The sequence below is a fragment of the Melospiza melodia genome, chromosome 9 (assembly GCF_035770615.1).
Source record: "Melospiza melodia melodia isolate bMelMel2 chromosome 9, bMelMel2.pri, whole genome shotgun sequence".
Classification (NCBI taxonomy): Eukaryota; Metazoa; Chordata; class Aves; order Passeriformes; family Passerellidae; genus Melospiza; species Melospiza melodia.
In genome coordinates, this window is record NC_086202.1 from 28,586,444 (window position 1) to 28,611,275 (window position 24,832).

The 24,832-nt window shown below is 40.6% G+C and overlaps 1 protein-coding gene across 1 annotated transcript in view; it reads right to left on the reverse strand.

Annotated features, from left to right (window-relative positions):
- The window catches only part of FAM13C (family with sequence similarity 13 member C), a 124,713-nt gene that overhangs the window by 71,522 nt on the left and 28,359 nt on the right, over nt 1–24,832 (reverse strand). Inside the window, exon 6 of the mRNA XM_063164013.1 lies at nt 22,008–22,054. Coding sequence (XP_063020083.1) covers nt 22,008–22,054 — 47 coding nt within the window. The remainder of the gene's footprint in view (nt 1–22,007; nt 22,055–24,832) is intronic.

Here is a 24,832-nt window from a genome sequence, read left to right on the forward strand (position 1 = left end):
ACAAGTTAAAAAAGAGAATGCTAGGGAAGCAATTTTAGAAGAAATGGCGTTTACAAATGCAAATGAACAGTGTCAAGTGGCAATCCTGAGCCTTCCTCTCCAACCTACCCCTACGTTAAAGGACATGCTTCTAGTGTGTAACAGGAAAGTGCCTCTGATGAGTGTGGCTGAAGACACCAGACCAAGGCTGCTGCCAAGACCACCTCAGCGTGTCGCCGTTGCCAGCCCTGCGCCTTTTCCCTCAGCACAGCAGTACCCTGGGCAGCAGCAGAGACCAGCAATGGTTGAGCCCACAAAACCATGCCTGCTTTGTAACAACCTAGGGCACTGGAGTAACCAGTGCCCCCTGAAAAGGGAATTTGATGAATTTAGAAATAGCAGAGGAGGAGAACTACAAGCCCTCCCTGGGGGTCAACAACAACAAAAAAACTGAAGAGCCAGCGCCGGCCTGCCAGGCGCACAGACATAAAAAGAGCAGGCCAAGGGAAGAAGGGTAGCAAAACAAATCACGTGCGCGATAATATTAATGTTTGTGTAAGTGAAGCAGGTGCTTCAAAGACTGTGTATGATTTAAGTGATCCTGTGTTAACCACGTCTTCTGTCAATGAGCCTTACAGGTTGCAGCTGACTGAGTCACTCCATCTGGAGGACACTGATTGGCATTTTGTGTCTGTAAATCCTGAACAGAAAGGTACTTGGAACCGGATTCGTTGTAAGTACATCGTCATTGGGGACACCAAACACACACCACAAGAGATCGAAATTGCTCCAGGAATGACAACATCAGATCCTGAGCAATTCGTTCTTGGCCTGCATTGTTTCCACCCACCCCTGTTTCTTCCCAAGGGACAAATTGTTGCACAAGCTATCCCTGTGTAATTTTTACCTGAAAATATCAAAAAACAAGGGCCCACAGTCGCCCGGGTCCAAGTTATTGGGAAAGACAAACCCAAATTATGGTGTAATGTCAGTGGGGGTGGGGAGTCTAAACGCATTGAGATGCTTGTAGACACAGGTGCAGACTGCACAGTGATTCCAGTACAAGACTGGCCAGCACATTGGCCTTTGCAAAATGTTGCCGGTCACCTTCAAGGTGTAGGAGGTCTGCAATTGGCAAGACAATCCAAAAGCATTATTCAATTTGAGGGACCAAACGGACAATTGGCAAATATCCGTCCATTTGTGTTAGATTATTCAGAACCTTTGTTAGGGAGAGATTTGATGGCCCAGTGGGGTGTCACAATTGATATTCCAGACTCTCCACAGCATATTTGTACAGCAGTCACTGAACAACAGCGCCCCACCCAAAAACTGAAGTGGATAACAGACAAACCAGTTCAGGTGAAACAGTGGCCGCTCAGTAAACAAAAAATAAAGGTGCTTGAAGAACTAGTGGAAGAGCAACTAAAAAAGGGCCACATTGTAGAGACCATGTCCCCATGGAACTCTCCAGTGTTTGTCATCCAAAAAGCTGACAAAAACAGATGGCGGCTCCTCTGCGACCTCCGACAAATTAATAATGTAATTGAAGATATGGGTTCTCCCCAACCTGGTATGCCATCCCCAACAATGCTTCCCCAAGACTGGAAATTAGCTGTTATTGATATTAAGGATTGTTTTTTCCAAATCCCCTTGCACCCTGACGATGCACCGCGTTTTGCATTCTCAGTTCCTTCTATTAATATGGAGTCCCCTATGAAAAGGTACCATTGGACCGTTCTTCCTCAGGGATTAAAGGTATCTCCAGCTATCTGCCAGTGGTATGTGTCTTCCCTGCTTTCCCCAGTACGTGCAGCCGCAGAGAAGGCCATCATCTATCATTATATGGATGATATCCTTGTGTGTGCCCCCAATGATGATTTACTCACGCATGTGCTTGACCTAACGATCGATGCATTGATTGTTGCAGGGTTCGAGCTCCAGGAAAAGAAAATTCAAAAGATGCCACCTTGGAAGTATTTGGGCTTAGAAATTGGAAATAGGACCATTGTTCCTCAAAAACTAGAAATCAATCCAAAGATCAAGACCCTTGCGGATGTCCACAAGTTGTGTGGGTCTTTGAATTGGGTAAGACCGTGGCTCGGTCTGACTAATGAAGACCTTGCCCCTCTTTTCAATTTATTGAAAGGGGGAGAGGACCCAGGTGCTCCTAGGTCTGTTACCCCAGAGGCACGGAAAGCTCTAGAAAAGGTTCAGATTGCAATGTCCACAAGACAGGCCAACCGATGTCGGCCTGACCTGCCATTCAAATTTATCATCCTAGGTAAGTTGCCACACCTCCATGGAATTATTTTCCAGTGGGAGGAAAAACAAACACCTAAAGCAAAGAACACACCAAAAAAGGACCGGGACCAGAGGGACCCTCTCTTGATCATAGAATGGGTTTTCCTCAGTCACAAAAGGTCCAAGAGACTGACAAAGCCTCAGGAGCTGGTAGCAGAACTGATCCGGAAAGCAAGGACCCGGATCAGGGAGTTAGCAGGATGTGATTTTAAGTGCATTCACATTCCAGTTGAGTTAAAATCAGGTCAAAATACTGGAACAATTGTTTCAAGAAAATGAAGTGTTGCAGTTTGCTCTGGATTCCTACTCAGGACAAATTTCGGTAGCATGGCCCGCTCACAAATTGTTCGAACAAGATGTTCAATTTACCTTAAAACTGAGAAGTGCTCTAAGTAGGAGACCTTTAAAAAGGGCTCTGTCTTCACAGATGCATCTGGGAGGTCCCACAAGTCCGTTATGACTTGGAAGGATCCTCAAACCCAGCAGTGGGAGACAGACATTGCTGAGGTGGAAGGTTCACCTCAGGTTGCTGAATTGGCTGCGGTTGTTAGGGCCTTTGAAAGGTTCTCAGAACCATTTAATCTGATTACAGACTCTGCATATGTGGCAGGAGTAGTATCCAGGGCAGATCAAGCAATACTGCAAGATGTGTCTAACATCGCACTTTTCGAATTGCTCTCAAAACTGGTAAAGTTAGTCACTCACTGAGAGCAATCATTTTATGTGATGCACATCAGGTCACACACTGACTTGCCGGGGTTTATCGCTGAAGGCAACAGAAGGGCAGATGCTCTTGCTGCACCTGCAGTGATGGCCACTCTCCCAAATGTTTTTGAACAGGCAAAAATCAGCCACCAGCTTTTCCACCAAAATGCACCTGGCCTGGTTCGTCAGTTTAACATCACTCGAGAACAGGCCAAAGCGATTGTGGCCACATGCCCAAATTGCCAACTACATGCACTCCCTACAGTGAATACGGGAGCAAACCCAAGGGGACTGAACAGTTGTGAACTGTGGCAAACAGATGTAACACACATACAGTCTTTTGGATGGCAGAAATATGTTCATGTTAGTGTAGATACCTTTTCTGGAGTGGTCTATGCTTCTGCCCACACAGGAGAATCATCTATTGATGCTATTAAGCACCTCTTACAGGCTTTTTCTTTCATGGGCATCCCCAAGGAGCTGAAAACTGATAATGGGCCTGCTTACAAATCCAAGGAATTCGGGAGCTTCCTGCAGCAATGGGGAGTAGAGCACAAAACTGGCATCCCCTACTCCCCTACAGGTCAAGCCATTGTAGAAAGAACTCACTGTGATATTAAAAGGGTCCTGGACCAGCAACAACAGGTTCTGAAGGCAGAACCTCCCCATATCCGGTTATCCAGGGCGCTGTTCACAATAAATTTTCTGAATTGTTCTTTTGACAGCCTGAACCCACCCATCCTACATCACTTTGGGGGGAGCAATCATAAGTTAATAAAAGAAAAACCTCCAGTTTTAGTAAAGGACCCTGAGACTTGGAAAATGGTGGGACCCTACAAATTGGTTACTTGGGGATGTGGATATGCCTGTGTGTCCACCCCCTCTGCTTTGAGGTGGGTTCCTTCCAAATGGGTAAAGCCCTATGTTCCCAAGGTCTCAGAGAAATCTACAGAAGCACCCCAGGTTGCTCATGCTGCCTGGAGAAGAAAATGCCGCACGCGTTCTCTGGAGGAAATTCCATTTAAGCCTCCTATCTGGAATAGTTTATAATATATATTTGTTTCAAGTTTTTGTGCCAGTTTAGATCCCACTGTTCGTGTGTAGCCTCGAGACACCATGAGACCGAGCCTGCTTCTCGTCCTACTCGTGATCATCCCACCTGTGACCTCCTGCATAGTGCCTCCGCCCAGACCACATATGGACTACCTTGACAAAGGCTCTCAGATATCAACAGAGAAACTGACAACTGGCTGAATGGACTGTTCAAAGGCTGGGGACTCTCGGGCTGGTTGGGATCTATTCTGAAAACTGTGTTTTTAGTGCTGTTTATTTGAGTTATAGTTATTGTAGTTGTTAGCATTGTTTGGACTAATCAAAGGCATGGTTCTCAAGTTCATTTCAAGCTCATCTCCCCCTCCTGAGGTCTACCATTTGGAAGCCCTCAGTGCTCCAATGGATGACCTGGAAGCCTCAGTAGAAAACACTGACCCTCCTGTAGAGGAAGAACTGATTTACCAACCATGGTTTGGCAATCATTCTGCACCACGAACATAGTCCTCTTCTTTTTAAACAAAACTAGGGGGAGATGTTGTGGTGTGCTGTAATGTCCCATTTTGGCCTTCCAGGTCATTCCCCCAGGTGTGCCTATGTCTCTCTCCCTTCCCCCTTGCCCCCATGCTGAGTGAGTCCTGTCAATCAGGCTTAGCATTCCAGCAAGGCGTCGTGTGGTTGGTCGAGTTCAAAGGATGCCCCTCAGGCCCAGGGGTCATTGGCCTGTCTGGGTGTCATCTTCCCCTGAGACCCTGCCCCTCTCACCTGGTTGGTGGCTCACCTGTACCTCCCCTCCCCCTGTCCCTGAGCTTAAAAGGTCATGAGACCATGCGGTGTGATTCTGTTGGAGCAATTCCTCATGTTCAGACCTCTGTAATCATGGAATAAACCTCTGGACATTAAACCTTCCAACAGAATCCTCTCCTTTTTCTCTTCACCATCGCCTGAAGCTATTCCTCTTGAGGTAACGGGGTTCCTAACAAGCCTGGACTTGTTCAGTGCCCAGCTGCAACCACCAGCAAGCCAAGGTATCTCTGGGGTGACACACCGCAGTTGCTGCCTTTGGCCCAGCAGCGAGGGTCAGACTGGCCCAGGCACAATCTAACTGGTAATATTGGGAGCCTTTTTTTTCCAATAGTTTCTTACAGGTATTCTCCTTGCCTTCTGATGTTCTTATTTTTAACCCCGCTGATAATGTCAGAGTTCTATTCCATTTACTTATTGCCTAATTTTTCATTAAAATCTACCATGATCACCAGTAGGACGTGTGCTACATCACTGAAGTGGAATAAAATGTATTTCTCATTGATTTTTGCACCACTGGAGCATATCAATGAATTCAGGATATAAAATTATTCAGGTGATGAGTACCTTCAGGATCAAAGAGCTTCACAGCACACAATATAAAATTCAGTAGCTCATAAGTGAGCTATATTTTCAGATCTGTTGATCTGTCTCTAAGATTTTGGATTCTAAATACTTAGGTATGTAACATGTTACAGTAGTACTTTGGAAAATGCTGAAAGAAATCACGTTGCATAGTGTGTCACTGTGCTCACCAGATCCTAACTCATCTTGGGAGCAAGCACCCACAGGGAAGTGGAGGTCATCTCTCTGGCATGTCAATATTCATGATGAGTGGCAAAATAATTTGAGATTTTCTAAGCAATAGGAACACATACCAAGGTCATCCTGTTGTTACCTCACTCAGATGTTAGGGTTTATGCCGAACTTAAAAACAAAGCAAAATAATGGAACTCCTAAAGTCTCTCAGTTGTCTAAATCTACATCAGAATTATGCAGATAATTATTTTGCACATTTTCAAGTATTACCACAATGCCTCTCCTTTAAAAATAGACAAAGAAATGCATTTGAACTGCATCAGTACTGTCTTAAATGGTTTGGTGTTCGATTTTTTTTTTCCCCTCTTCTCATTGTTTAAAAAAAAATGAGTATTGACATCTTGAGACCTTTGCAGTTGTCCTGGAGTCATTAATCTCTGGCTGACCTAATAAAATCAGACTTTACTTATATTTCACTGATACCTTGTGATAGTCTTGCATGCACCCCTCAGCTTGTTAGTTATTATATTTGTACCAGAGAACATGAAATATGACACTAGAAATAAATCACTTTCTTTTGTGGAGAAGAAAAACCACTGCTGCATTTAAAATGTGAAACACTTCAAAAAGTGCCTCATTCTCTATTAGCAGTGCCATGAAGAAAGTAAATTTTTTGTCCCTCAAGTGGAAGCCAGAATGGTGACTGTCATACAATTACAGCCTCACCAATTCTACCACGAGACAAAGCAATGAAATCTCTTTAAAACAGCTCCCTCTGCCAAGCAAAATGAACCTTTCTAAACTATTTGAGAAATTTCTTCTTTACAGTTTCTAAAAACTGACATTTTCTGAATTTGACCTTTACATATTCACATTCTGGCCCTTAATCAATTTCATTTCTGTGTAAATACAGGAGTGCAATTTTATGCACAAAATGTTTACAATAACTAGAGGAGCATTTGTTGCTGCTAGTTGGTTTTTTATGTGTTTGTTGCGCAAAAGCACCACTACAAATACAATTCCTACAGAAGTTGTGCCCTTCTGTTCCCAGGGAAAAGACTCTCCCATGCCATCACTACCACTCTTGATTTTTCCATTAGTCCTCTGCACAGGCTGCTCCTCTATGTGAGAAATGCACCTGGCAAGACACCGGAGTGTTCGGAATCAATAGAAAAGGAGCATAAAATGACAAAAGAAACTACCCCAACATGAATTATTTGTTGTTCAGCTCCAGCCCTTGTGTTTCTCAGTAAAAAGCACAGGCCTTGATGGTATTTTAGTTTTACCAAAACCAGAAATCATGCATTGTTTGAGGACAAGCCAGGACAACATGTGTGCAGGTATACATTTCTCCTTATGTTTATTATAGATCAATTTGGGGCTTCATTGCATCCCAAATATTAAAGAAACATTTTATAGATTGTTAATTTTTCAGCTCGTGAATTATGATTCAGCCAACTTACATCCACCTCACCTCCAGAAAAAATGAGATTTACACTGAAGTTAGAGATAAAAAAATCACCACTAACCCAAGGCAGTACGGAAAAATGGGTCAAGGAAATGAGAAGAGTTCTTATGTCAGGAACTCCTAATTCAATTTGCCTCATGTTCAAATCAAGAAAAGAACCAAGAATTAGCAACCACTCAGAAAAAGTAACATACAGCTAAAATATAGGTATGTGAAACAGATTTTGGTAATTCTAGCTTTGACAAAATTCAAGTCTGTAAGTTTGGGTGGCTTTATTTGTTTATTTTGCCTAGAGTTTTTAATTTATTTTAGGTATTAATTTAATTATTTAATTTATGCTTAGGTATTAATCTGCTAATTAAATCCCACACACCATACTGAAATGTATTACAATGTTTCAATGCATTTTGATTTTTGCTTTTTGAAGAGTATACATAGTTACCTTCTCAGTCTTGTTTCATTTGAAAATCTTTTTCTTTACTGCCACATTCAATATTATAGGAAAAAAACCCTTCATGTGGCAATGTTGAACCCAGTTATCTTTAAAGAAAAACACCCCACAAAGGTGGTTTTTGTTGTGGTTTTTGTGGAATGTCTCATTATAAGTACCCCCACAAATCTATCTGAGGCACCTCAGTCTGCCAGCAAAGCAGCCCAGAACTAACCATGGCTTTAGGGATCCCTATTTGCTCACCTGAAGGTGCTGACACCCTCTGTGTCTTCAGCCTCCTGTTTCCTTTTTATTTATTGATAGGCTGGAATATCATTTTCATTTCTTGTCTTGGGCAATTCAGAGGCTAAATTAAGTTTGCCTCTGTATTTCTTTTTTAAGCAAGACAGAAATACAGTAATTGATAGCATGTAGTAAATATTCCTTGAAATTGCATTGGCAGGAAGTCAGAGAATGATGTGCACGGGTAAATCACTGCCACTCAGCCTGGCCCAGTGAGGGGCACTTCTTTTCTGAGTGTGTGGCCTGAGGATACTGAAATGATTCTCATTAATTCAGTGACTTTGGGCCCCTTTTGGCATCCAGTGTGATTTAACAGCCTCCAACTGACACCTGCATGAGACATTCCTGCCCCACTGTGTTATTAAATGTCTGGGGTTTTAATGAGAATCTGTTTTATTGCCTTAGTTTTAGATGCCATTTTAGAAACTTTCAGAAGGTTTTGAACTCCTTGAGCTTGGAACAGTACAGAAAGAGTCCTTGCTGGGGGCAACAATGCCATGGAGATATTATTTTTAGCTCTTAAGAAAACCAGACAAAATATTGCCTCAATCAGGATAGGAAACTGCCTAAAAATAGGCATATCAGAAATACTTCCTTTTGTCCAGTCTGTTTCTCATATGAGTAAGAAACATATCATATCCCTCATATCTCCCTGCAGAAACACTCACCAAACGGAGCTCAGACTCTGAGAAGCAGGAAACATAATCCCTCAAAACCTTGTCTCTAAAAATTTCATTTCTGGCATTTTCCAGCTGGTTGAAAAGCCAGCCAGTAGAAGTAACCCAGCCTTTCTCCCCCACCACTGCCTTGGCCCTCTCTGAAAGGCAGTGGCCAGGCAGAGTCAGACACTGAGCCCAGCAGTAAAACATGCACAGTTTGCCCCTCAGCACTGCTCAGCTGGGCCAGGAAAAATAATAAATAATAGCACCTATTTATCTGTTTGGACAATTGTCCACCCAAGGGTCCCCTGGTGCACTGGTTTCACAACTCCCTGAAGATAATGCAGAACAAAGAGGAGATTGCCCAGCTTTGGCCACCTGGATCACACTTCCAGTGTGAATTGATGCCCTGATCCTGTGAAAGGTTGGAACAATGCCTGAGGGGTGAATTTGCTGTTGTTATTAATGGGATTTGTACTTCAGCCAACCACAGCAATGTTAACAGCATTAGAAAAGATGCTACAGTAAAACAGGGCTCCAACATGTAAACAATTTTTTTAAGGCTTCACTAAAAGCTGAAATATTATCTCCATCTTAACATACACAAAGCTTCAAATAAACTGAAGGTACTGACACATGTCTAAATCCCAGTGTTAAACATAAGGAACAATAGTATAACAAATGCCAGAACTGATCAATGCTCAGAAATGTCAATGTCATCTCTCAAATTAGGCAAAAAAGACAATGAAACCCTCTCCCTCCCTAATAAAACTGTTCCTTCTTAGTCAGCAGGAACATGAGAAAATCTCTCTGACAAAAAAAACTACTTTTGTCCTGACCAGGAAGATATAACACTAAGAACACCCAAAACAAGAAGTCCAAGGCATAGATGGATAAATCTATCCTTGTGATCTATGCCAGGATATGAAATGGAGACTTCAGGAAGATCCCAGAGCTCCCAGGCAGCTAAAAGAAAGATTAAATAGATTTTTGAAATATCTGGCTATTAAGCAACAAAAATGCCATCTCCTCACAAGAAATTTTAATTCCCCTGAACATTGTTATTTGATGGACAGAGGGAGAAAAGCAACAGTCAGAGACAGTTTAGGTACCTGTGCTAACCAGGCAGGTCAGATGGACACTTGGGGTATTCCAGTAGCATTTCAGATGACAAAGAACAGTCTAAGCATCAAATGTCTCAAATGCCCACTCTAAAATTAAGCAAAAATGGCAACTTCTCATAAGAATATGCTGATCTAGGTGTGGATATTCATATGAGTACTCACTTTCAGACAAACATTAATATCTCAGTCTGATGTCCAGGCTATAACAAGCTGATATATTTTGGCCAACTTAAAATTGAACTGGGAGAGACTGCTGCTAATAAACATCATATAGGTAATTAGCTTTCTCAAAAAAAAAGCTTACCACCCTCTGAAGTGTTGTCAGAGTGCTGCTTTCACAAGAGCATTGTGAAGCAGAGAAAATGATGTTACTGGTGTATGTTTGACTTTACACTCAATATGAAAATATTTCTAGTCTGACACAAGAGGACAATTTTCACAGAAAAACACAAAAAAGAAACATAAGGGTTTATTTATAATTTGGCTCTTTCCAAGAATTTCTAGCAGACCTTTCCTGGAAATCTGCAACCACATCTGCCGTGGTCACTGCTGCAGCTCTAATAGCGGGTAGATAAAGTTAATTTTAAACTGATTAACACAGGCACTTCTCACTTTGCTGTAGTGAGGCTGGAGCTCAGCATGGGCTCTTTTTTTCAGTGTTTAATCAGCTCCTGACTTGATTTTTATAACTTATGTGGGTCTCTACAGCTGCTCTAATCCTAAACTGCCCTTTTCCTTACATTTCACAGCAGCTCCAGTTACCAGACTGCAGCAGACAAGTAGACACGTAGAACAGAAACATTTAGAACAAAAATCTCCCATAAATCAAGTCATGGACACTTTCTATAAATATATAATAAGAAAATGCCTTCCTGCTTTAAGGTGTATTTTAAAATGAAGCTTGTTTTGTCATCAATGGAAAAAGACTGAAATAGACAGATTAACCTAATTCAAAGAGGGAGAATGAAGTATTAAGAAGCTCATATTTCCTTGACCACTTAATAATATTTTCATCAGCCTGCCTCACACCTTTCAGCTCCACTGAAGGGAGACTGAACAAGTTGTCCATCACATGCTGAATTGCAGGGCAAGGCTCCCATCCTGGAGCCTGTGTGCTTAGAGATCCCATAAGTTTGATGCACCTCTGGCTCCTGCAACCCTTCCTTGACCTCAGCCCTGGCAGGAGCAAGGTGCAACCTTAGCCCTCAGCTGTCAGCCCAAACATATCTCCAGCAGCACTGCAAAGCCAGCCTGTGCACCCCCAGAGCTCTGTACACCTGGGGCTCTGTGCTTTGGGTGGATGTTATCCAGGAGCCCACCCACTGTGTTCCTGCACCATCTGCTTTCCCAGCACGGCCACTTTACACTTTTACATGCTGGTAAAATCTTCTGTGGCCTTCCCAGGTGCTCAGACGTGACCAGACTGAGGGCTTAAAATATTCTCAAATGACATTGCAGCAAATTTTCCTATTTTCCATTTTAATTATATACAGCTTCTTTAAAAATCTGTTACCACCTTTCAGGGCAGTCGTTTCTCATATGAACAAATCCTTTAAAATGAAACCCACAAGAAAAGCTAGAAACTGTGACACAGACCATTCCCACGGGAGGCTATGGACTATGAAGGAATGCACTTGTTTGAACATGTGAGAAAAATGTAAGCATTTTTTATACAAAATGGTAATTTTGAAAGAAAGTAGTAAGCTTCCTGCATCAAAGAATTAAGAAGAAATGCAATATAAATTCTTATATTCTGTATAAGAATATACAGAATTCAAAATCTGACTGGGAGAAAGGCATTCTGGCTACTCTTCTGAAAGCCTCTGTCAATTTAATTTTCTTCAGGACAGGCAGTGAAAGAGTCATTGATTTGATTTTTTAAGAGAAGAGCATTAAAAAAACAGTATTTTGGCACACTGAGGATTTTACTGGAAGGATTTATCCATGAGAAAACATCTGCAGCACACGCTTCTAATAAGGTTCCCTGTCACTAAATTACATTTTTAACCTACAAATGGTAAAGGTTGAAAGCTGACAATTGTAAGGGCTTAACTAAAACTTTTTCTCAGATTTTATTTCGTAAAGAAGAACATGTAGTCATAAGCCAGCAAAAAATAAACCTATGGTCTGAATTTCAGTGAGGATATTGTCTTTCCTGTGACCACTTTAATGCAGTCTCCAGAGCAACCAAGTGAGAAGCATGAACAGAAACTTTTCAGAACTTTCTCTGAATACACCTCAGGATTTTCCACACTGAATTTGAACCCCAACAAGATTGCAATAGTGTATTTTCTGCTTCACAGAACTGCCAAGATAAAAAATACAAAATGCATTTGTTCATTTGTGCTCACAAAAGAATAAATTATCCACTTATCAGTCTTCTCAGAGATGAAAATATTTCTCAAAGTCAAACAAATTATATATCACCATTGCTTTTAAACATCTTAGCAGCATGATTGGATGTTTGCCTGCATTCAATGTAACCACTGTCTTTTGCTTTTAATATTTAAAGTCCCCCACTTTCAGCCTACTAGATTAAGTGCTTTGCAGAGAAGTCAAAAGAAGTAGAAATAATAGAACAGAAAATGGAAATCACAAATAACAGCCATTTTTTGCCAGCCAACACAAACATCAGAGGTGACATGCAAAGTTAGCCAATGTGAAGTAGCTCAGCATGAATTTTCCAATAACCCAAAAAATATGCTATTTGTCTGGAAAACTACTGGACTTCAAATCTAGGAAGAAAAATGCCCTTGCTGACATATCCATTTCAACATATTACAATAAAACCAAAGCAGAAATCCAGAAAGTTCACTTTTACAGCAGTTACTGTGTGAATTAGTAGCAGTGTGAAGTTTTGGTTTTTTTTTAAAAAAAGTTATTCCTGATGAACCCCTTATATAGGAAATGAAAAGTAAATAATCATTAGCTTTGAGAGTTACTCTTATTTTTCTATATTGCTGTGTTAGTTGGAAGAAAAATGCATGCAATATGTATGATGCAAAAATGCCAAAGCTTTTGGGAAGCCATGAATGAAAATGGAACATTCCTCGGGAATGTGGTAAATGAGTGTCAGTGCTTCACACAGCAATCATCACAATATTAGGGAAAATAATTAACAAGCATTCATGGAGAAAAGCAATAGCCCTAAGTACAAAACTGCAGATGCAGCCAGATCCACACACCCAGCAGCCTGAGCCAGGGGAGTGCCTTGGTGCCCTCCTGCCCTGGCCATGGGGTCTGAGCCCCTTCCAGCTCCAGGACCCTGGGCACACCCTGCACACACCCAGAGCCTCCTCAGCCTCAGCTGCACTGCCAGGGCTGTCTCTGCCCTGCCCACCTGAGCTCCAGGTGCCACCCTGGAGCTTTCAGCCCGTTCCCCTCCTCAGGGGCAATGGGACTCAAGGAAAGACCACTGAGCACTGACATTTCCAGAATCCAAGCAGTGCACAGAATTGCCCTTCTAAACCAAATCCAAATCTTCCTGTAGCCAACAAACTGGAAAGGCATTTTAGTGTATACCTGTCCACCCTTACAGGTCCCATGCTGGTGTGACTTCACACGACAACAAGCTCCAATTGGAGTGGCACAGGCAGGACTCAGATTTTGGATAGTATTTAAGGGCACAGCTTCTAATTAATTTATGCTACTGGCCATATGTAAGAAAAGTTTCACAGCTGTTTCTCAGAATTATAGACTACATAAAATTCAAAACACATTTAACCATAAATATTAAAATATTCCATGCACAAGTCAAATGGAAAGAAAGAATTCCTTCTTCTTCACCAGGAATCTGAGGCCTTTACCAATGCTTTCCCTTATTCCATCTAGGCATAAGCCTGTGGCATGTGAGAAGTTATTGAGACATTTACTTATAACAACATTTTCTGAGCCTTCTCTGCAGAATATGAACTTTGCCTTCAAACCACCGGAGTAGTAAAAGCAAAATGTTGCTCTGTTAATTAGAAAGGACCTCCACAGCAATCCCCACTGGTCATACCAAAAGCTTTTGGACTCCATCCTTTTAATTACCCTCAGAAACATTTTATCACAAATGTTCACTACTGTAATACAGTGAAAATCCGTGCCAAATATTATTTTTGTTTGCCACCAAAATTATTTCATTACTTCACAAAGAGCCAAAAAACTTAATTGAATTACTTCATTGAAGTTAACCATAATTGAATCTCCAGATCACAAGAAAGCCAAAGCAAAACAGACAGCATTTCAACCCAATACACTGGGGATTCAGAGAAGCTGAAATATAAGAGCAAATGATTGATTGTTTCATAAAATATAAGGCAAAATCAGAGGCTTTGTATATTTGTACAGCACTATATTGCTAATGCTGTAAAATTGCCTTCAATTCTGGGTTGAGAGCATTTCAGGGAACTTGGTAATTGATTTATTGGCCTAATAATCCCCTCTTCTCTAATCTGATAGAAGTAACAGAACCACCTTTCTGGCCATGTTCATCGTCTCTGGAAATGTTTTGAAATTTGTTGCAGTAAATAACCAGTATTCTCATCCTCCTGTGCAGAAAGGTTTTTGTGCATTACTCTCAATTACTAAATTATTCCAAAAGAATTAAATGGCATTAAACAGTTAGATGGCTTGTGGTATCAAAGAAATCATCTAGAAGGATCAGGGAACTTCTTTCCCTTTCCACTGAATTTCTATTCTCAGTAATAAAGCAAGATCTGATCCAGAGTTACATCACAGACCAGCAGCCATGGAAAATAACATTACCACTGTTTTCATGATGATTCATATCTCTAATTTTCAAATTCTCTTGACAGTCCTCCTGTGCCACAAACAGCATTAATGTCACACTAGAAGAAAACCACAGATCTTAAGTGCCATTTCTGAGAAAGGAGTTTGTAAAATTCATTATCTGTTATTTCCCAGGCTAGGCCATTTTGAAAGATGTATCTGCAGGAGAGTAACAAACTCAATGGACAACACAGCTCTTCAATATTGCTCAGAATAACAAATCACACTAAGAGCAAAATAAAAACATATTGGACCATAAGAACAAAACCTAAAATATTCCATATTGACAGCTCTCATTTTAGGAAAAAATCTTTTCCTACCATCTTTGCCATGCAGTCTGAGTCACGAAAAATGCAAAATGCCAAAGTTAGGGTAGAAAGCTAAAATAAATCCAAGTAGTTGAAGAGTTCTGCTCTCTAACTTTGTTTCAGCAGTAAAAAAACTCAGCTTTGAGACTCTTTCGTTCATGCCTTCCCCATGTGAAGAACGATTTGCTCATTAACTCCCTCTGAAGCTGAGGAGCAGCTCCAAAAGCAGAGCCCAGCTCCCGCAGCTGCCTGGGCTGGCATGATGTGCTGCCATTAACATCAGAACGACCCCGTTCCCTGGAGCCAAGGGCTGCTCCACACCCTGCCTGGAGCAATGGCACATGCAGAAAGAGCTGGCTATTTATATATTTTGCATCTGCTTTAATTACCCTATCACTACAGCACACAACAGCAACACAATTCATAAAGCACTGACAAATTTTATGGCAATTGAAAAGCCCAATTAGCAATTCTCACACCACGGGCAGATTCTGTTTGATTCAGCAACAGTAAAAGAAAAATTTAGAAGGAGAAAAGGCTCTAAGGTATGTGAAGTTTCCAGAGGAATCCAAATCTCTAATGTAAAATATATTTAACACATGTTTGAAATCTATTCTCCTCAACAACGGCTCAGACTTGAGAACGTGCCTCTTGAACTCATTCTCTGGAATTTTTTCCCTCATTAACATAACTGGTTTCTCTGGAAGAGAATTTTATCCCTTAGGAACCGTCAAGAGGTAAGACAATATGCAACTTTATCTCAGCAAGTTGCATGCCATTATAAAATATTTCTGAATAGAAATACAGTCAAGGGCTACACTTGGCAAATGTAACACTCAAATGGGAGTTACCAATTAACTACAGTTAGAAAAACCCCTGGGTAGGATTTTTATTGATGTCACATACGATAATAAAAACTCCACAAAAAGCTCACAGGGACTGTGAGCTGGTCTTCAAACCATGAGAGCAGAGTGCCAGAGCAACAGAGCAATGATGAGTCCCCAGGAACAGAGAACTGGAAATCCTTATTTCATTGACAATTAATTGTTCAAATAGATTTAAGCCAAAACTATAATAGAGTATAAGGTTAAGTAATAACTTCACAGCAGCAGATAGGCTGAAAATAGGATCTCAAGTTAGCTTAGACAATTATAAAGCTAAAAATTACATTCCTAGGGAAATTTGTGTATAGAAATGATAGTATAATGAACTGGACCCAGACCACCACATATGCATTATGAATTTTGTTATATAAGTGTGAGTGACCACCTGTTTCTGTATCATTCTTTGTTACCTTTTTGTATAAAACGTTGTGCTTGCATCCTGAAATGAGTGATGCCTGGACTCCATCTGCAGATTGACAACTCCATTCTGCAGAATGACAGCAACACCAAATAGCTCACTGTGCTGATTGGTTCTCGCATGCTGGGGGAAAGAACCCTGCTTGAGGGACAGCCACACCACACAATGCTTCCCTGGGGTGCTTTATACACCTTCCACCCCTAAAGTGTCTCCTGCCCAAGGTGATTCTACTCAGTTCCCAGTCAAGGTGTCACCAGCTGGATCAGAGATGCAGCCCTGTCATTCCAGAGGGGTTTAGGCAGGTGCACAGCCAGTGATGCAGCTTTGTTCTTTGATAGGAGAGACAGACTCTAAGTGTGAAGCAAAGCAAGCCCAACCTCAACCTTTGGAGGAATTATGCATTTTCTAGCTCAAAATAGTGTAAACAGGACCAACTTTGTTTTTTACATAGACTACCCAGAGCTCTTAAGTTACATAATTTCTATTTTCATAAGAAATCAGCAGGACAGCAGTTTCTGTAATTCTGCTTCTTCAGCTCCAGGCTGATATGACTGACTCATGATCCTCAAAGCAGCTTCAGCTCTCAGGGATATGTATTAGTGCCTGCCTCATTCAATTTACCATGGCACTGCTCTGCTGAGATACAGACACCTGCTTTACAGCTGTGAGACAAACAAACTGCTTGACAGCAATTAAGGTAAAACTTTGCTTTGGCATAAAGTCTAGAAAACTGCTATTTCCTCAGTCTGTCATGCTCTCTGAAGAAAGGGTGAGATGTTAGCAAATTTTAATGACTGCTGTTAAGGGAAAATGAGGGATATTCAGAGAATTATACTTGCAAATGAAAATCTAGTAACCTAAAACTTCAGTGGAGTTTTACCCTCAAAGTCTCAAAGCTGGAAAAAAATCCACCGAGCTACAATTTATGATGACTGCCAGCAACACTTTCCAAGGATTTTGCACATGTCACTTGTTACTGGATTTCATTTTACTAGACTGGATGAAAACTATTCTCTTTTGCTTGGAAAATACTCAAAAGTTCTTTCCTTTCTAATTATTTTTTTCTAATTTCTATCCTTTCTAGCAGTGAAAGTCAGAAATGAAAGCTTGACCTTTGGCACAATGCCTGCTTAGAAAGTGTAGTTCCATAATTTCTGTCTGCATCCCCATTGAAACCACTTGAAAAATTCCTTGTGGCATCCCCTGTGTCAGTATCCAGCAGAGCTGAGTTGGCTCTGGACAGTGGATTGCATTCGCCATAATCATTCATCTATCAGAGAGGATGTGGCTGTGTCTGCTTAGCCTGGATCTATCCATCCCTCCATGCCCACAGGCACTGCCCAAAATGACTGCACTTGTTTCTCTTCACCAGCCTGACTGCATAAACAGAAAGAAATCCTGTTACAAATATTACTGTGGGAAAAACAAAACCACCACACAACAAAAACAAACAAACCAAGCCCCAAAACTTCAAAAGGTCAGTGCAAGCAGTGGAGTAGCAGCAGGGGTGATGAAAACAGGTCATTCTAGAGGGCTGTGAGGGAGCCCACACAGTGCTGTCACACCACATCACACATCACCCTGCAGTAAGGCTGTGCAGGCACCCCAGGGGAGCTAATATTAACCTGATATAGTCAAGCTAGAGCAAAATAATATGGATGTGCAGCCCTTTAACCAGGTTTACTTGGGTTAAATTCATATCAAGAAGCAAAAAAAGCCTCTTAGAACCAAAGGAAAGGAAGCTTCATGTAAAATTTTACATCACTTCAGCTAACACCAAGGTAATCCCACGTACATGAGTATGAATGTGGACAAACATACAAAACAGTGAATTTCTCTAACATTCTCACCTAGAAAATGTAAAAAGTGGTTTTGGGAGACTGGTGCAAAGATAAGAGCTTTTTCCTGATTAATAAGTCTTCATCATTGACCTCATTACCAAAGAAATCTGAAAACCAGATTGTTAATTTTCTATATTTTGTGCATGAGATGACAAAAAATAGCAAAACCAAAATAAAACAAACAAACAAAACTCTGAAAGTAGCCCCATTGTTCTGCAAGAGGCATGAGAATATCAAAATTACTGTGTAACCACAGATTTCCAAACGTTGGTGAATCTTCATAATCAAAGACAGGAAAAAATCCCCAAAAAACAAACAGCAGTTTAAAATATAAAGTGTGAAAAGACAAAACATCAGATCAGAGGAAAAAATAGCGTGAAAAGCTTTATCACACACCTGCCACTGCTTGTTATTTTTTGCATCTTTGGTCTTCACTACAAATTGCCATCAGTTTTGCATATTTTATGAAAAGAGTATCTGGTGAGCAAAGGAGGGAAGAGACACATCAACCTTGTGATCCCTTCCTTCAAAATACACTTCATCCATTTCAGACTTGTCTAGGTGGACCTGCTAGTTTGTTAATCCCTAAGGAGTTTCTGACAAAACATCTTTGATAGCTGTGACAAGGTATGTCAGCTTTGCATCACTAATATCTTGTACTCCAAGGGCTCCAGTTACTCTGCACATCTCTTTCCAAAAGGCGACATGATTATTCTGGCATTGGAATAGGCAGGACAAAAGACCAGTTTCCCATAACAACAGCAGTGCAATTGGAGCCTGCTTGATTCAGCAGCATTTAGCAGTGTGCAGAGCCAGCCTGGTGACACTGCCCTGGTTACAGTGACATCTCCAGATAGCCTCGCATTCAGCCAGCACAGCAGATAAATCTAATTCAATTTAATAATTAGCTTTTACATTTAAACAGTAACAAAAACCAAAGCCAACAGGATGGATCTGCCTTGATATTTTCCAAAAGAAAAACATCCTGCAGCATTTCAAGATTCCTGGATATGCTAATAATCTGTCCCTCAAGACAGACACTTTTATTTGCCCTTAATAACTAACTTAATACAGGGCTTAAAACTGCCTGCTAAGCACTCTGTAGACATCTATTGAACACATTTCTGTATATCTGATTCCTAAGCTGAGAGATTGGTATATGCCCTGAACTTAAGCCTTTATGAAACATAACAGAAAATCAGTTGGCAGGGATCTTGTGGCATCACACTGGTTTACTTTAACAGGGTGTAACAGTAGATGAAAGACAGTTCTTGGTACATAAAACCAAAGCACAGAAGTCTGTAACTTGCTCACCTACAGTGAGTTGTCCTCGCTTTTCCACGATAAAAGGAATTTGATGAATGTTAAATTACTGGGACAAGTTTCAGTTGTGGAATACAAGAGGACATGATTGAAGTTACTGAAAAAAGGGAAGCATCATCCTGTTTTTGCTGAAACTCTTTTGTTATAAAAGCAGCAGGACAAAAGCATTCCAGACAACAAAGCACATATTCCATGTCAGGATGTGAAAGAAGGTGTGTAGTAACTAGCCTTGCTCTCAGTTCAGAACTGGCCATCAGTTTGAGAAAGCTAAAGATTTTCTGTCCTTTCCCAATCAAGGACTCTTGAGAGCTTCATTCTTTACTGAAATATTTACTGAGAAACTGGGCAGCAATTCCTTGTGCTTAGATTTAAAGGAAAAGTGATTTTATGGCAATCAAATATCAACATTTTGTTTCAGAATCAGGAGGTTTCGAAATACTCCCAGCAGGTTCCTTGATTGCAATATTTTAACTATCACAGCAGACTGAGGCTACAGCCCTCTGTACTTCATACTGATTGCATGGGTTTTGGTCTCTGTGCATATTTTGGGGAGCAGACTGTCACATCTAAAAGCTGTTTTCAGAAGTGACCTTGGCATTGGATAATTGTTTTAGACCAACAGTAGAGCTCCATGTAAACAATGCCCCTGCTTGCTGGAGGGCAGCTCACTTCACTCAAGTGCTCCAGCCCATGCTCAGACAAGACACTACCTGAAAATAAATGGCCAAGAGATTGGTTCATCCTTTTTTGCTAGAAACAAATTACTGTGCATTTTCACTTCAGCAGAGTGACAGTAACAGACAGGTGGGCTTACAGCTTTATTGACTGGCCTAAGGGCTTGCAAAGTGAATATTAACCAACAGCATTTACTTAGTTTTGTTGAAATGAATACAAACAAGTGAGGAAATTCACATCAGCAACTACACCACTTGACAGTACTTCTCAATCAAATAATAAAGAATTGCTTTCAAGAATGGCATATTCAAAAGAAGTTCCTGGGGAAACTTTTTTCTTTTGCTGACCTTCTTCAGACCTTGGTTTTAGAAGAATGCACACCCATGAACTTAAGTTGTCTGAGAAATGTGAATCTAGATGTCTCAAGGATACAGAACTGAGGGTTCTGCAGAAATTTCAATTAGGGAGACAAAATCATAGCACAAGAATTTTCCAAATATATTTGCAAATTAAACAATTTGTTTTTAATTCAAAACATATGGCACAAACACAAGACAGAAAAATTGGTTTTAATTCCGCTCTTTATATGAAGAAATTTGACCTTAAATCCCTGAGAAGAGTACCCTAGCTCCAGCAGAGTTCAAGCTGAGCAGTCATAGCCTGATGATACACTCCAGCTTTTATAAAATGCATTTACACACACTTTTTTTCCCCATTTTTATTTCTCCTCTCATTGCAGCTACTGCAATTCAATTGTTTTATAACCCAGATGGGCATCCAAACCATTACTTGTCAATAGGAAGAACTTAAATTCAGCGTGACCAGAATAAAACAATTGCCAGTTGTTTGACTATGATCAAAAATGTAGAAATAAAATCCCCAGAATTTCTGCCTGAGATCCAGCACTGAGTGAGGAGTATATGCAGGTCCCTCACCAGACCTAAGCCATCACTGTGATTTAGAAGCTGCCCCCTCACAGAACAGATGATTGTTTCAACAGGACTTGGTTATTTCTATAGTGATAGAGCCTTGACATTGGGAGGTACTGTCTGCTACCAAATGGAAGCAGAGTTTTTTAAAGTATCTTTTAAAATCTTCTCCCTTGACTTTTGACTTCCAAATGATGTGTTACACTCCATCATCGCTCTGCTAGTATTTGATTAGCTTTTGGGAAATGCTAGCCTGTTTCTGCTTCAATGGCTTTGTTTAAAACCTTGAATTATCTTTCCTAGTTCTCTCAAAAAGCTATTTCCTACCTAATGTGGGTTATTAATCTGCTGCATTACTGGAAAAGCAAACAGAATATTAAGTAGGGTACTTAATAGCAGCATCTGGCAGTATCTGCTGGAAAAAAATATTTGGGAAATACTTGAAATTGTTCTGAACCATAAGATCTTTTCCTCAGCTGTTTCACTGGAGAATTCAAAAAACTTTGTCTCTGAAAAAAACTCAGTGTATCTTAAAGACTGGAATGTGTACCATGATTTTCCAGTGGCTTGGCCATTAGCTTAGTCCATGTATTTTTTACTCCAAAATGCAAATGGGGTGGAAGATATTACTGTGGTTCTAAGTTTTATGGGTAAAATATTCCTTTAAGATTTTTTTTGCTAAGTTATGTCCCTGTGGTCAGACAAGTAAGTCTGCTGGAGAAATGTTGCAAGGAAATCTAGTCTTGGGGCATAACATAATGCTGTTTGCTTAGAGAACTGCCAGTCTCATAAAAGCCAAGTCTTTCTGACAGAAGCACAGCAAAGGACTTCAGTTGAAATATTTACTGATTGTATCTCCACCAACTGGTGCAAATCCACACCAGTGCAAATTCATCAAATGCTTCCTGACACCAGGCAGTTCCTCCTGCCCACTCAGGTCACACCAACACATGACCCATGATTATAGAGGTTTATAAACAAAATAAAACATTAGAGGAATACTGAGAAAAAAACTCCACACAAACAACTCATGCAGGAATCAACAATACATTTTTTGGGAGTCAGCTGGTGACAGTGGCCTGCATTTATCTGTCTACAGCTGATACATATCAGCATTAAGACTTGGAGAAGTTTCCCTCTTTAGGTTGTTCCTCCAGCAACACTCCAACAAACCAACTGTAATTACATTAGAGTAGTATAGTATACAAATTCCTCATGAGATGTCAAAAGTTTCCATGAAGCAGTTAAAACAAAAGATGTTTCCATCCTACCTTAGCAATGAGAGCTCGTCCCCTCCTGCATCTTCTGTGTTGCTTGCCTGTGTAGAGAGGAGAAAAAAAATGTACAAGGCTGGATTTCAATTCCAGACCAGTTTGGTCACTGCTCACTTGTTCTTTCTTAGCTATTTTTGGGAGGATAAACAGCACTTCTGGCTCTTCTAAGCATTTGCTATGTTCTTATAGTCAAGACCTCAGCCCTGGTGAAGGAGCTGGACATGCTGACAGAACTCTTAAAGAACACATACTAGAGGTCATTCAGGAGTCAAAGGTCATCCCCAAAGTTCTGATGTCACCCTGGGTCACAGGTAACTGCAAGAGGACAAATGATCTTGCAGAATCAAAGGTTGCTGAAAGACCAGAACGAGCTCAAAATGTTCTCAAAAGGTCAGAGGTCATCCAGAGCTCAAAGGTCACCCATGTGGTCAGAGGTAACAGAAAAGGTCAAGTGGTCACTTACAGGCATCCAAAGGGTCAAAGAACATCAAAACTTTCATGCATTCCATGCATTAAATTCCCTTCTGCTCAGGGTACCCACAATTCTACACAATATAAGAGCTATGATAGTAAATATTATGGCAAATAGAAGATACAAATATAAAACAGCAAGAGCTTATAGTTGAATACAGGAGACATCTATAAGAACCACCAAAGTAGCCAAATAGGAAGGATTTTAAAAGTCTCTCCCCAAACCAACTGGAGATTTTGTCATTTAAGATTAAGTTCCATTTTTCCTTTGAAGGACTTCAGTGGTGCTATTTTAAATTTTAGAGATAAGAGTTTTGAATAAGATCCTGTGTTACCCAGACAGTAAACCATGTAAAATGGAAACTGGAAAATCTCTTCTAGTTTCGATACCCTTTTCACTTTTCATCCTTTCGTTCTTTCTGATTTTTCCTGACTCTGCTAGAAAAGTAGAAAATTCCAAATATTCACCAGGTTGCAGTATAGACACAAAAGTGTTATTGTATTTACATCTGCCATATGGTTATTATGTAGCAGGGAAAAAGCCTTACCCAATCAGAGCTGCTCAGGAGGAACTTGTCATGCACAAAAAGTCATCAAGTAACCTTGATCAAGCCTCAAGTAACCTTAGAATAATTATCATGGAAATGCAAAATTTCTGGTTTAGTCCCAAGTCAGGGAAACAGTGCCTAAGAATTAGACAAGTGCCTAATTCCAAGAGCTTCACTATACTAAGCAGGCTGGCAAGCCCTGAACTGCCTTGTTAAATAAAGCAAGACCCAAATCTTACAAACACACAAAGCACTTAGTGCCTGCCAGGTGGAATTTCATGCACAGTGCTGAACTACAGAATTTCCCTTCACTTACAATCCTAATGCTGATTCTGCTCAGCTGAAAAGGAAGATAATGAGCTCAAGAGCTCTCAGAGCAAGGGCTGGCACGTGAGAATGCCCACCTAGAACACCAAGTCTCTTCATCTTCTTTCTTTGCTCTCCTACCCTAATACATGCACATAAATCCCAGTTTCACTGTATGTTTCCTGACTGTAAATAAGAGATTGCAATTTATTTTATCCTGTCACCCAAAAGTACTACTTCTCACTTTCCAGCATCACAGTGTGCTGGATTTACCAGCCAATAAAATTGTCTGAGCACTGCAGAGATGCTGGGGCAAGGAAAACTTCTCCTCAGGAATTCCTGAGGGCTCTTCTGTTTAGAATAACCCAATTTCTGTTTAGAATAACCCAGGGAGTTATTCTAAAATCATAAAGGCAGGAATAGCCCCTGCAAACTCCAGTGAGTGAGTGCATTTCATCCCACCCCACCCAGCTGCCGCCTTCTATTCTGGACTTGCTCCAACATTTTGTTAAACATCTGGGGATTTATGCTAAGGATTTATGATCCCCTTCCCCCTGCAGTGGCTGCAGTTCCCCTAGGTTAGAGAGTCAGCATTATTTTTGTTCAAATTCCCTCTAGAAAGATCAGCTTTTAATTAGTGCATGGACTTCACTGGAACCTTTTCAACAAGAGGCACTGAGTGTTTTCCTCCTGAACTTTACAACACTAACAAAGAAAATAAACTTTACAACGCTAACAAAGAAAATAAACTGTCTGTGGAAGTGGCACCGCTATGAACACACAGCACACACAGCATCACTGCACCCTAAACACACATCACTGGCTTTATATCTCACATGGAGTTCTACAGAAGAACTGAGATTTCTCCAGGGATCTTTGCAGTTAGCTAGTGTAAGAAATTGCTGTAATTAACAATTCACTCAAAATTTAAAAATATGTCCCTAGCAGCCAAGGAATATGGAGCCACAGAAAAGAACACATCTGCAAAATAAACATTTTGTATCTGATAAGGACACAAAAACACAGTGATTATTTTTTCTTTCCATTTTAAAGTTAGGGCTTTGAGTCTTAATTTTTTTACTTCTTTCACTAATGGTTAACCCACTGCAGGATGGTTTACAAAGCTGCTTGCATATTGCATTTAACCAAACTTCTCTTTGAATGGAGGGTAAAATACACTGGAAAATGCCATTTGTTTGATAACACTGTTCTAAGTGAAAAACTGCAATGCAGAAGGATAATTTCAATCAGCACAGTGCAATGAGGGCACCTTTTTTTACAGCATCTAGTTATACAAAAACACCAGCATGGAGCCCCAAAATCATCCTTTTCAGTGGCAAGGGTATCTAAAGATAAGCTCTTACTTTTTAAAAATGCACACCACACCCTTATAACCTGAAATTTTCCCCATGGTGTTTTGGACATAACACCTTAAGTTTATTCTGCTAAACTTTGCTATGGCAAATGTTTTTCTGGGTTCCTATTAAAAGAAAAGAA